This window comes from Oncorhynchus masou, chromosome 20 (assembly GCF_036934945.1).
Source record: "Oncorhynchus masou masou isolate Uvic2021 chromosome 20, UVic_Omas_1.1, whole genome shotgun sequence".
Taxonomy (NCBI): Eukaryota; Metazoa; Chordata; class Actinopteri; order Salmoniformes; family Salmonidae; genus Oncorhynchus; species Oncorhynchus masou.
The window spans coordinates 18,047,385-18,059,926 of record NC_088231.1 but is presented as its reverse complement, the minus strand read 5'-3'; the positions used below and the strand labels follow the sequence as shown (position 1 = coordinate 18,059,926).

The following is a 12,542-nucleotide window of genomic DNA, read 5'->3' as shown; positions in this document are numbered from 1 at the left end:
CCTGAATGTGTTCCTACCTTATCGTTTACCGCCCCCTATCTTCAGCCAAGGTCATTCCTCAAGGGAAGGAGAACATGGAAGACGGAGACCTTTGCCAAAAGAAAATGGCTGACATCCATTACAGTTTCTCAGTCGCTTTGGTGCATTTCTTAGATCAAAAGTGCAATTCTTGATACTACTTGTACAAATTCCAAATCATCTAGTCACTTGTGCACATCATTAAAGAAATTTCTTATTCCTTTGAACAAATTGCAATTGATAATGTACAAGTGTCAGCTTTTTTCCACATTATCAATTGCTCATGTCATGTTGATCAAAATATAGTAGATGGTTCTCTGTTGAATAGTCTTACCCCTCAAAACATCTAGGCATTAGTTCCTTGCATAAGCCTTTACATGCAAAATTGTTGAACCATTTGTCATAAACTGTCAAGCATAGTTTTACACATTTCTATTAGACCTTTTGTACAAAAACGTGAATTGATGAATCGTGCAGGTGAAATTGACCCTCACTCATGAAGGAATGTAAAGTGTTAGTTCAACCAACAATCAAACAGTTGTCTAAATTGCTCAAAGGTGCATCTCATGAAGAATCAATTGGCAAGCATATATAGACAGACCACAACCCAGAGTTGCAATTTTCCAATAATGGATGGACCAGGAAACGAACAGGGTCAACAGCCAAGAGGAGGAGGAGGAGGAGGAAGAAGAGGAAGAGGAAGAGGAAGAATAGGAGGAGGAGGTAGAGGAAGAGCAAGAGCAAGGATGTGTGGTGGAAGGCAAAACAGAGGAAGAGGCAGAAGAGGACATAGGCGCATATCTGATGACATAAGGGCCACTATTGTAGACCATGTTGTCAATCATGGCCTTACAATGGCTGAGGCTGGTTGGAGGGTGCAGCTGAATATTGGGAGATCAACCGTGTCCTCAATAGTTCAAATGTTTCGAAGAGAGAACAGGTATGTCCACCAATGTACAGTGCACTGTTACTGTATATAAGCAGTATACTGTATACTTCCTACAATGCTTCATATTACAGTAGTCCACTTGTATTTCACAGCATACAGAAATATACTCTATACAGATACATACTGCACCTTACATGCACCCATCTGTATGTTTTACAGTAAAATGTGTGTTCGCATAGTTTTTGTCTAGGACTGCAAGATTACCTCAACCCGGTGGCAGAGGATGCCTTTTCACACCTCAACAGGAGGAGGCTATTTGCACCATGGCCCGAGCAAACAATGCCATGAGACTCAGGGAAATACAAAGGACCATTATAGAAGACAACGATGTCTTTGAAAACATCCATACGGTTAGCATCTCAACCATCGACAGGATGCTGCATAGAAACCAGATGAGTATGAAACAGCTGTACCGTGTACCATTCCAAAGGAATGAGGACAGAGTTAAGGAGCTACGGTACCAGTATGTACAGGTAAAACATATATCTATGTAACTACTTTACAGCAACATTTTATAGTGATACATAGTACAGTAAGCATAAACTGAACACAACATGCAATATATGTACATTTTATGTCACTCTTCCTTACCAAAACAAATTCAACTGTGTGTTCTGGGATATAGTGTATAATGGAGTTGGAATCAAGTGAACCCTCTCACAACTTTGTATACGTGGATGTGGCTGGCTTCAACCTGACCAGATGCAGAAGGCGGGGTCGGAATATCATCGGTCACAGAGCTACTGTGGATTTGCCAGGCCAACGGGGAGGAAATATCACCATGTGTGCTGCTATTTCGGAGCATGGTGTCCTAAACCATATCCCCCTTATAGGGCCATACAACACCCAGCATCTACTCAACTTTTTAGAGACTCTCTACAGGGCACTCATCCCTGATGATGAGAGGGGTCTGTTTAGAGAGGATTTGCCAAAGTATGTGGTCATTTGTGATAATGTGAGTTTCCATCGATCAAACATCATAAGGCAATGGTTTGTGACCCACCCGAGGATGCTCATAGAATTCCTCCCACCTTATACCCAATTGAGGAGTTCTTTTCAGCATGGAGGTGGAAGGTGTACGATCGTCAGCCACACACACAGATGACCCTGCTGGCTGCAATGGATGCAGCATGTGAGGACATCACAGTAGACACCTGCAGAGGATGGATAAGCCATTCCAAAAGATTCTTTCCACGTTGCATTGGAAGGGAAAATATCCGGTGTGATGTGGATGAGAATATGTGGGCCGACAGACAGGAACGTCTGGATGTGTAGAGACAGCACAACAGTGCTGCGGGCAAAGTTGTGCCTTAGGGGTGGTTTCCTGTGTTTTTTCTAATTTCATTTTTTTCCCTTGGTGCCCCTTGAGTTGTCCAGTCTCTTTCAATCAATAACCCACATACAGTACTATTGAAATAGTACTGTTGAAATTGATATATGCCATAGAAGTGCAGCCTTGTGCATTTTCAATACAGTAACTGTCATCCAAACTGTAGCCTAAGTTTACATCATGTAACACTGTCAAAGTGCACAGTTACATTGACAACATGCCTAAACATTTTGACGACCTTGTTCGTGAACAATGACTCAATGACTTATCATTCTGATGACACTGACATGATCATTGGCATGAATATTAACTTTTGAGAGATGTACTAAGGATTTTTAGTGACTGACTAGCTTTAGAAACATATCTATTGTATATTGCAGTTTGTACAAATTGTTCTGTGAAATGCACTTATTATTTTGCACATGTTAGGGATGATGTGAAAAATGCACCAAAACGACTGAGAAAAACTGTAATGGGAGAATGTAGACTTGTCTTGTGTTGGTCGACGTGGCTCTATCTGTTGACCTGTTGAATCACATTTTTGTTTGTAATAGCGAATACAGTGCAGCCAAGACAACCCCTGTTTAACATTACATACATGGGCACGAATTGGGCCCAAATACTCAAGCAATCACTTTCTCATCCACAAGTGATATGTGCAGCTATTGACAAACAATTGGTGGTATTACCTTATTTTTCTTTGATTACAAAGATCTCTTCAAAAAAAAAATAGGACTATTTATGACACTACATGACCTTTGGGAGGTGCTGAACTCTGACCTTGGGGGGGGGGGGACTTCTTGAGGTCGATGTCAGAGTAGATGGCGAGCTCACTAAGTTGTTCCTGTGTAGCATGAAAACGTTATGCAGGTTGGCCCTGTTCACCAGCATCTTGGAAAAGGTCATAGACTGATATTAATAAAAAAATATATGGTCTAGAAAAAAAATAAAAGTACAAAAAAAAATACAATTACAGTCATGGGATCTTCATTACGCCGATTCTGTTGCAAAACATTTGTTTTTTCATAGTTAGGCTACTAATTACACATTAAGTGGGTGGTTCGAGCCCTGAATGCTGATTCGCTGAAAGCCACAATAGCAATATGGCACTCGGGGGTTTGTGCTATATGGCCAATATACGGCTAAGAGCTGTATCCAGGCACTCTGCATTACGTTGTGCGTAACAACAGCCCTTAGCTGTGGTATATTGGCCATATACCACACCACCTCGTGCCTTTGCTTAAATAACACATTCATACCATTTCATTCCACAATGGTAGTTTCTTAGGCTATATTGTAGGCTAATGTCCAGTTTTCCTTAAAGCTGTGACACTGACAACTCAAGATCTTCAAATCCCCAGCAGCCAATCTTCTAGCTGTCTAATCTGCCCACTAGTTTCTGAACCTCCTTCAAGCGACGGGCTCCTCCTTATGGACACCATAGTAACGGCCCTATCTGGCTTTGTAGTGCCCTAACTTTTGTGTTTCTCATCTCTAGCACATCCTGAATGGTGTAATGGTTCTGGAAGCTAGTAATTAAGCTGGCGAAGCCACAGAGACCAAAGTCCTTATCTGCTGTTTTTGTGCTCAGCGAGCGTTCTTCGATAAACAAACACCCACACCAGCCATTTCATTGTTTCTCCCTCCCCTCAGTCTTCTTTTATTGTCATATTGCCTTGCAGGTTGTTCAAACAAAAGATGCACACATCAGTGCTATAAACACCAGCGGGCGGAAGGCTAAACTGCACTGTCCTTGGTTTGAAATCTCAAAGTGTATCCATGTTCATAAATAGACTATTGATGTAAACAAACACAATCACACACATACATACACAGATATGGACATTTTTTGCAGGTTTTAAAGCTTATTTCCTGCAGTTCTACACATTGTCATGAGGTACAGAGAACTGCAGTATTAAAGCACATTTTCTTTAATTTTAGATTAAAGCTGTAACCTAACAAGATGTGATAAAAGTCAAGGGTTCTGAATACTTTCCGAAGGCACTGTATGTGTGAAGTGCAGAGATGACGTCGTCATTCAAAAATCACACTATTATTGCACACAGTCCTTGCAACTTATGTGACTTGTTCAGCACATTTTTACTCCTGAACATATTTAGGCTTGTCATAACCAAGGGGTTGAATAGTTATTGACTCAAGACATTTCAGCGTTTCATTTGTAATTCATTTGTAAAAATTTCTACAAACACAATTCCACTTTCACATTATGGGGTATTGTGGGTAGGCCAGTGATAAAAACCTCTACATTAATCCATTTTAAATTCAGGCACTACTAAATTTGGAAAAAATCAAGGCGTGTGAATACTTTCTGAAGGCGCTGTGCTTTAATCACGACAAACATAGAAGAATTGATTGACTTTGACCCGTATGTTGGCCTTCAGTAATCTGTTGGAGGGAGTCACTTGAGACATAGATGCGTTAAAGAGGTAATTGGAACGTAGACCGTGGGGGATAGAAGGACGCCAGATTGGCGCACATTCAACAAATGTGATTTAATAAAGTGGATATTTGTCCAATGACTCATGATTGATGTATTTTAACAGGCCCACAATGTAGCTGTATACCACAAACGTCTAACAACCAAAGGTTGTGTGTTTGAACCTCATCATGGACAACTTTAAAATTTTAGCTAATTAGCAACTTTGCAACTACTTACTATTTTTTAGCTACTTTGCAACGACTTAGCATGTTAGTTTACCCTTCCCATAACCTTGACCCTTTTAGCTAACCCTCAACCTTAACTCCTAATCCCTAGAGCTAGCTATTGTTAGGGCTAGCCACCTAGCTAACGTTAGCCACAACAAATGAGAATTTATAACATATACTTAAAAAAAAATAATATTGAACCTTTACCTTGGCAAGTCAGTTAAGAACACATTCTTATTTACAGTGGCCGCCTAACCTGGCCAAACCCTAACAGCACTGGGCCAATTGTGCGCCACCCTATGGGACTCCCAATCCCGTCCGGTAGTGATATAGCCTGGAATCAAACTAGGGTCTGTAGTGACACCTCTAGCACTGAGATGCAGTGCCTTAGACCACTGTGCCACTCGGGAGGCCATAAGTTTTGCAAATTCGTAACATATTGTACGTTTTGCCAATTTGTAACATATTGTGCAAATTACAGTTAATCAATAAGGCACAAGGAGGTGTGGTATACGGCCAATATACTACGGCTAAGGGCTGTTCTTAGGCACGACGCAAACCTCTGAGGTGCCTTATTGCTATTATAAACGGGTTACCATGGTAATTAGAGCAGTAAAAACAAATGTTTTGTCATACCCGTGGAATACGATCTGATATACCACGGCTGTCAGCCAATCAGCTTTCAGTGCTCGAACCACCCAGTTTATAATTCATAACACACATATCATACTTAATGGAGTATCTGGGATTTACGTACAGAATAGTACAAAATTCTCTGAGACCATGTCTCACGTTAACATTTATAAGTAGTCCCTTTTCAGGTTTAGAAGAAGTGACTGCTAAATGCTAACTACTGCTCCCATAAGCTGGTAGCATAGCTAGCATAGAGAATCGGTGGTGGTACTCAAAGTCATTTTTAACTGTAATGCATTGGTAACGATGACATGAACATGTATTGGGGTTGACATCCATACAAGTATTATACTCTGATTTATACCTCAATATAGTGTGAAATACACATATAAACAATAGCCTAAATGTAGGCTAATTTTGCTGGGGGGCAATGAAGAGATGTGGGATCTTTCCCCCACACGTTTCCATGGCATTTCCATTGTTCTGGTCGAGTTCCATTGACCTCTTTACCGCATTTATTGTGTGTTTTATCTTGAGTTTGTATGTTTGTTTGTATAGGGAGATGTGACTCACTTCTTGACAATCCCTTTCTCTCATGTGTGAAGTCATTGTAGCCAGTCTATGTTTGAGCAGCATAGCAGCCCCCTGCCAAGCCGGAACCTCAGTCCACACCCATGGTTACCTAACTTCCACAAGCTCCCCCAGGGCATGTGAACTTCAGCAGACTGAACAGGCTTGGCACACAAGGGGAAAGTATTCTTCTGGAATACAAAAATGTCATTCAACCTGATGTGTAATATTTACTATGTGTATTTGAATACTCTGACTCGACGTTACAGTGCATTTTGTAACTTTAGTGTATGTCACTGTGTTGACCTTGATAAAAAAAAAATAAGTCAAGTGATTAAATATCATGCATGTGCCTTTGTTTTCAGTTTTGTAAAAGCTGCATATATTCTTTTGGGGGGGGCACACATGTATGAGAGGAAAATGTAATTCAGAGGTACAGTCTCTACTCTGTTACTAAATTGTCAAGAAGATGGAGTTGGAGTGGAGTATCATTGGAGTCGACGAGATGTTTGACAGGGAGCAACACAGTCTAATGGACTAACAGGTGTCCCACAACACACTACACAGTGAGCTGGAAACACAATATGAGCCTTTATTGCCCTGTGCTTCAGTGGGGAGGGAAATGATGCCTCCATTCATTGTCCTCTCACCATGGAATTCACTACCTGTCTAGAAACCATTGTAGTAGCTTATTGTTGTATGGCCAATATACCTGTTGAACCAGATCTGTCTGAAGTATGAAAGATAATGCATTGTTGCGTTGTTGGGTTTTGAGTTTGCAAGAATGGCACTTCACTGTACTTGTGCATGTGACATTGAAACGTGAAACATTGAAACTAATGTATGGCAGTTTTATCAGCAGAGTGAGAACCGTGTGTATTATGGTGTTACTGTGATCAAATCATTTGTAGGTTCAATAAAATGTGTTTTTCAGATTGGCCCATTCATTTACTGGACATACTGTATAGAGTACATGATGTTTAAACTACACTATTATGCCCCTCTCTCTTTCTCTCAAGTGCAGTCAGTGCTTCATGACTGTTGATCGCTTTCAATGTTTCCTGTAGCTAACGTATTGGCAAGCCCAGCCGATTAGGAAGGGTCAACACAGGTCAAATGCTGTACGTAGATGAGTATACACACTTTAAAACCCTCCTCACTGTGCACTTTGACCTGGTGCTCTGTGCTCTCGTTTTAATCCCCATTTTACTTTGCTGTCGTTTAGAAGAGATTTGACCTATAAAGGTAAGCAAGTAACTTTTTCCAACCACCTTTTCATCACTGTTAATATACAGTATGATTAGGACCAGGGTTTTTTTCCCTGACCTAGTGACCTTACCAGGAAAAACTCTGGGCCCTAGTCATAGCTTGTAGCCCTCCTGGACCCAGTTTAAGCATTATAGTCAACATTTCTCTATTATGAAGAACATGCTGTATGTTTGGGAACATGTGGATTCCATGCATTCTGTTTTTATCCTTCAATATTTATCTGCCTAAAGTGCAGCATCTGCTGCAATGAATCACTTAATTGACATTTGAACAGACTTTTTTCCCACAGCGCTCCACTTGTTGAATTCATGCATCTAATTTTACAGTTGGTGGGAAATAATGATCTCATGAACATGGATGTGGGATTCCTTGAGCTCTCAGAAATAAAGGTTATCTATTGGTTATATATTTGATGTATTTTTGTTGTTTGTATTCTGAGTAGTAAACACCTTTAGATATAGACCCCCGGGTTCTTCAAATGGGAAAGAAACAATAACCATCATTTACATTACAAATAAAATGTAGAAATGCTGGCTAATTGTCTTGAAGCATACTGTAACCAATATAATACCTAGAGTTTTCCATGCATTGTTTAGCTTTGCATGTTGTCTCTTGAGACCCTTCTCTTTAGTAAAACCAAAATAGTACATTTGTTAGTGCAGTGGTCATAGTCCCTCTCTCCTCCACTGCTCCCTTCTTATCCCTCTATCTCCCTCTAGAGATGCAGGTGTTCCCAGGGACGTTGCATTGCACAGCAGTGGAGGGTGCAGGGCCATGAAGTACAGCAGTGGAGAGGGCATGACCACAGAGCTCTCCTGTGACAGGTATGGCAGGCAGGAGCCTGGGAGGGGGAGGCGCCACAGAGCTCTCCTGTGACAGGTATGGCAAGGCAGGAGCCTTGGAGGGGGAGGGGCCACAGAGCTCTCCTGTGACAGGTATGGCAGGCAGGAGCCTGGGAGGGGGAGGGGCCACAGAGCTCTCCTGTGACAGGTACTGCAAGGCAGGTGCCTAGGAGAGGGAGGGGCCACAGAGCTCTCCTGTGACAGGTATGGCAGGGCAGGTGCCTGGGAGAGGGAGGGGCCACAGTACCTGTGTGGCGTTGGCAGTAGTGCAGTACAGTACACCTGTTGCACTTCTCAGGCTCTCTCTTCCTCCGTCCCTCTCTCCCTCTCTCTTTCTCCCTGGCTGGACAGAGAGCACGGGGGGGAGAAGAAGAGGGCTTCTTGGTCAAAATGGATCCCAACAAGGAGGCCAACAACGGCAGTGAGAAAGAGAAGGAAAAAGAGAAAGTGGTCAAGAGGAGAACCAGGCCTAACTTCCTGCGCTACATGCACTTGGAGAGGAGGAAGACGGACACCATCGTGGTGGCCAACGATGACACCCCGCCGACATTAAAGGTGACATCAACCTTGGGACCCTGGTGCGGAGGAGTCAGTCGGACAAAACGGAGTACAGTGCCAAACTTAAAGGTAATTGGATCCCCTGAGGTCATAACTATGGAAACTAGGTTAGCTATAGCTCAGGTTTTAACATCTCATAGCTTCCTGTTGACTTGGACGATAGTAAGTTCTGCTCCTAAGTGCTTTGTAAAAGAAAAGGTGACACTTTACATGGATATTCCATCTGTAGATGGATACTCAACAAACTACCAATAGACTATCAGTAAGACGTCAACAGCATGTCTGTTGACTTTCAACAGGGAAGCATTTATAGACGTTCAGCAAATCAACCGTAGCGCCATAGATTCCAGAGGTGGACGTGTGACTCGAGGGTGAAAGCCAGATAGTCGAAGGGCACTGTAGCTATGGATGCTTCTGCCGAGCATCTGTTGTGTTGTTATGTGACTGAGGGAGCACCAAGCTATTCCCACAGGGATGAGGTCACATATGCAAACCGTGCTCCAACCGAGCCACAGTAGCCTTACAGCACGGAGGAGTGGCTATACTGTAGCTTCAGGCCCAGTATTAAACCAGATAAGTAAACCTATTATGAGTGAACTACAACAGGGCTTCTATCACTGACTGAAGCATTTAATTATTAAACCAGTGTGTGGTCTCTGGGACTTTAAAGGGGAAGTGTGAACATCCAGATATATAGACACGTGTCAACACCAGTGTTACTACTGTGCTACTACAGCCTGAACAATGTCAAAGTGGCTGTCACGACATGGTCAGACTTGACGTTCTCTAAAGTCAAATTCCTATACATTTCTCATAAGATTGTTTTTATTTTAACACAATCTGGGTTCAAAATTGAACTAAAGTATCGTTACTGGTCGTCATAATGGCTGACATAGCTAGATACACTCCTGACCTGCAAACCAATATTTCATTTCAGAATTGGTTCAAATTAGGTTACGGTCAGGGTTAAGGTCAGGGTTAAGGTCAGGGTTAAGGTCAGGGTTAAGGTCATGGTTCTTTCTTCGTTTGTCATTTTGCAGGTAAGCAGTGTCCTTTTTGCCTCTCTCACTTTTCCCAGACAGTCAGTGTGTCTCATCAGCAAAAACTCACCTCACCTGTCCTTCCTCTACTACATTACATCAGGTGTTGTCACGCACTTGGAATGTAGACCTTCAGGCGCAGGTTGACGTTTATTGGGATGAATCTTGTCCTGGAGGCAGGGCTGCAAAATTGACTATATATTGTAAAAATTCTTGACATTTTTAAAAACTTATTTTAAGGTTAGGGTTAATCATAACGTTAGCAGTGTGGTTAGGGGTAGGTTTAAAATACGATTTTATGACTTTGTGGCTGTGCCAGCTAATGATTACCATGCAGAGCTGCCTCCAGTACATGAGTCATCCTAATAAATGCCAACCAGCCAAGTAGTCACTGGCTTCCTTACAGAAAATAAGAGGTTAACTATGTAGAGATTCTTGTGCCACTAGTTCTGTAGGTTTCCTCAACAAGGGAACAATGGTCACCCACACTCCTGCTAATGTCAATTAGGGGCATTAGTTTACTCAATTAAACAATACCGTCAATCTCCCATCCAACCATCTAAAGAGCCATTTGAACTATTTTGTATTATAATGATGTGCTGAATAGGACACACTTAAACTCTCAGCACACCTACAGTTGACCTGAAACACCGACACATCCTATTCACTCTACAGTGGACTACTGTTGACCTGAAACACCGACACATCCTATTCACTCTACAGTGGACTACTGTTGACCTGAAACACCGACACATCCTATTCACTCTACAGTGGACTACTGTTGACCTGAAACACCGACACATCCTATTCACTCTACAGTGGACTACTGTTGACCTGAAACACCGACACATCCTATTCACTCTACAGTGGACTACTGTTGACCTGAAACACTGACACATCCTATTCACTCTACAGTGGACTACTGTTGACCTGAAACACCGACACATCCTATTCACTCTACAGTGGACTACTGTTGACCAGCCCCATCCTATTCATGGATTCAGCCCCCACTCTAGTGGATCCAGCGCCATCCTATTCACTCTATAGGGATCCAGCCCCTATTCACTCTACAGTGGATACAGCCCCCTGTGACACATCCTATTCACTCTACAGTGGACTACTGGATCCATCCTATTCACTCTACAGCCCCACTCTAGGGATCCAGCGCCCCTATTCACTCTACAGGGATCCAGCCCCACTCTATAGGGATCCAGCCCCCGTAGGGATCCAGCCCCCGTAGGGATCCAGCGCCCGTAGGGATCCAGCGCCCGTATGGATCCAGCCCCCGTAGGGATCCAGCCCCCGTAAGGATCTGGTCAAAAGTAGTGAACAGAGTGGGATATAGGACACTCCTTGTCCTGTCAGCACATCCACTGTTTACCTGAAACACAGGCACTTGTTGCCTATCACCACTTTCTGTTTTCTTGACTTGTGCCCAAGGACCAGCGTCACAACTCAGTTCTCAAACAGCTGATTGTTTTCAGTAAACTGATCGTCACCGCCACCGCCCACCTTACAGGGTTTTCCATCACACTAAACAAGCTGCCTTGAGTATAAGTGTACAGGTACATTGCAAATATTGACATAATGGTGGCGTCACATGGGGAAGTGTGCGAGTTGTTCCTGAACACTGAGTTCTTCTCTATCGTTCTGTCTGCTGTGAAACAGGTTGATCAAGCCTGGCCTCAAGGTCCATAGCAACCAGAAGTTATGGTCAGTCACAAAGCGTTACCACCCTGATATGATATTGCACACTGGCTAGTGTCATACAGTAATTCACCTCCTCAGTTTATAGTGAGTTATTGAAAGCTGTGAACAGTCATCCACTACTAAGTATCTAAATATTCATAAGACAAACTGGTCAATTGGTATGCATGACACGTGTGTGTGTGTGTGTCTTTGTGTGTGTATGTGTGTGTTGTGTGTTTGTGCGTGTGTGTTGTGTTGTGTGTGCATGTGTGCATGTGTGTGTGTGTATGTGTGTGTGTGTGTGAATTGGCCTCAACAAGGGCCTTTTGTGTCTTGTTATTGCATCAGATAGTGTGTCCGTACTACGGGGTACAAAGAGTCCCTATCAGCCTAGCTACTGTCCTCAGGCCCAGCTCTCACCTGTGGGCCATTAGGAGAGATGACTGGAGCCAAGCACAACTCAGTGAGGTATCCTATACAAACCGCAGCTAAACCCAAAGCCAGTGGTTTAATAACTGCTTCAGCCGTTAGCATTGGCCCTTTTGCCCTTCCTCTGAGGCTCCACCTCTATTCCCCTAATGGACTTGAACTCAGTCCTTTCTTCAATGACATTCTCAATCCTATTGTATTCTGCAGGGGGGAGACTGGGGGCATCTAACGTGTCACTTTTCCTTGTGGCGATACGTGATCCGTCAGGGTCCCTGTGTTCCAAGGCCTTCCGTACGTTAGATCGTTTTCAATAGCCAAGCTTGGTGAAAAGGCTGGCGTGTCCTCTTTCATGGGAACTCCTGCGCCTGCAACCACACCAGCATAATACAGTAGCATAATGGTGGCCAATGGGACGACATAGACTACTACATTATGGCTCTATCAAACACTGACCCATGATATGACTATACTGTGATAGAAGTGCTTAACTTAACAACATGCTGGTCCTCTTTTGTGGACCTGTTTTATTTCAATAACTCAGGTCTTAC

The 12,542-nt window shown here is 42.9% G+C and overlaps 1 protein-coding gene and 1 long non-coding RNA gene across 2 annotated transcripts in view; both read left to right on the top strand.

Annotated features, from left to right (window-relative positions):
* The first annotated feature begins 7,376 nt into the window (after window positions 1–7,376).
* On the top strand, window positions 7,377–8,325 carry LOC135506543 (uncharacterized). The gene is made up of 3 exons (XR_010450540.1): window positions 7,377–7,412; window positions 7,763–7,825; window positions 8,156–8,325. It is a non-coding gene; the product is annotated as an uncharacterized LOC135506543 (long non-coding RNA).
* Window positions 8,326–8,529: 204 nt separating this feature from the next.
* The window catches only part of arhgef38 (Rho guanine nucleotide exchange factor (GEF) 38), a 19,318-nt gene continuing 15,305 nt past the window's right edge, over window positions 8,530–12,542 (top strand). Inside the window, 2 exon segments of the mRNA XM_064926619.1 lie at window positions 8,530–8,816; window positions 8,819–8,905. Coding sequence (XP_064782691.1) covers window positions 8,669–8,816; window positions 8,819–8,905 — 235 coding nt within the window. The 5' untranslated portion in view covers window positions 8,530–8,668.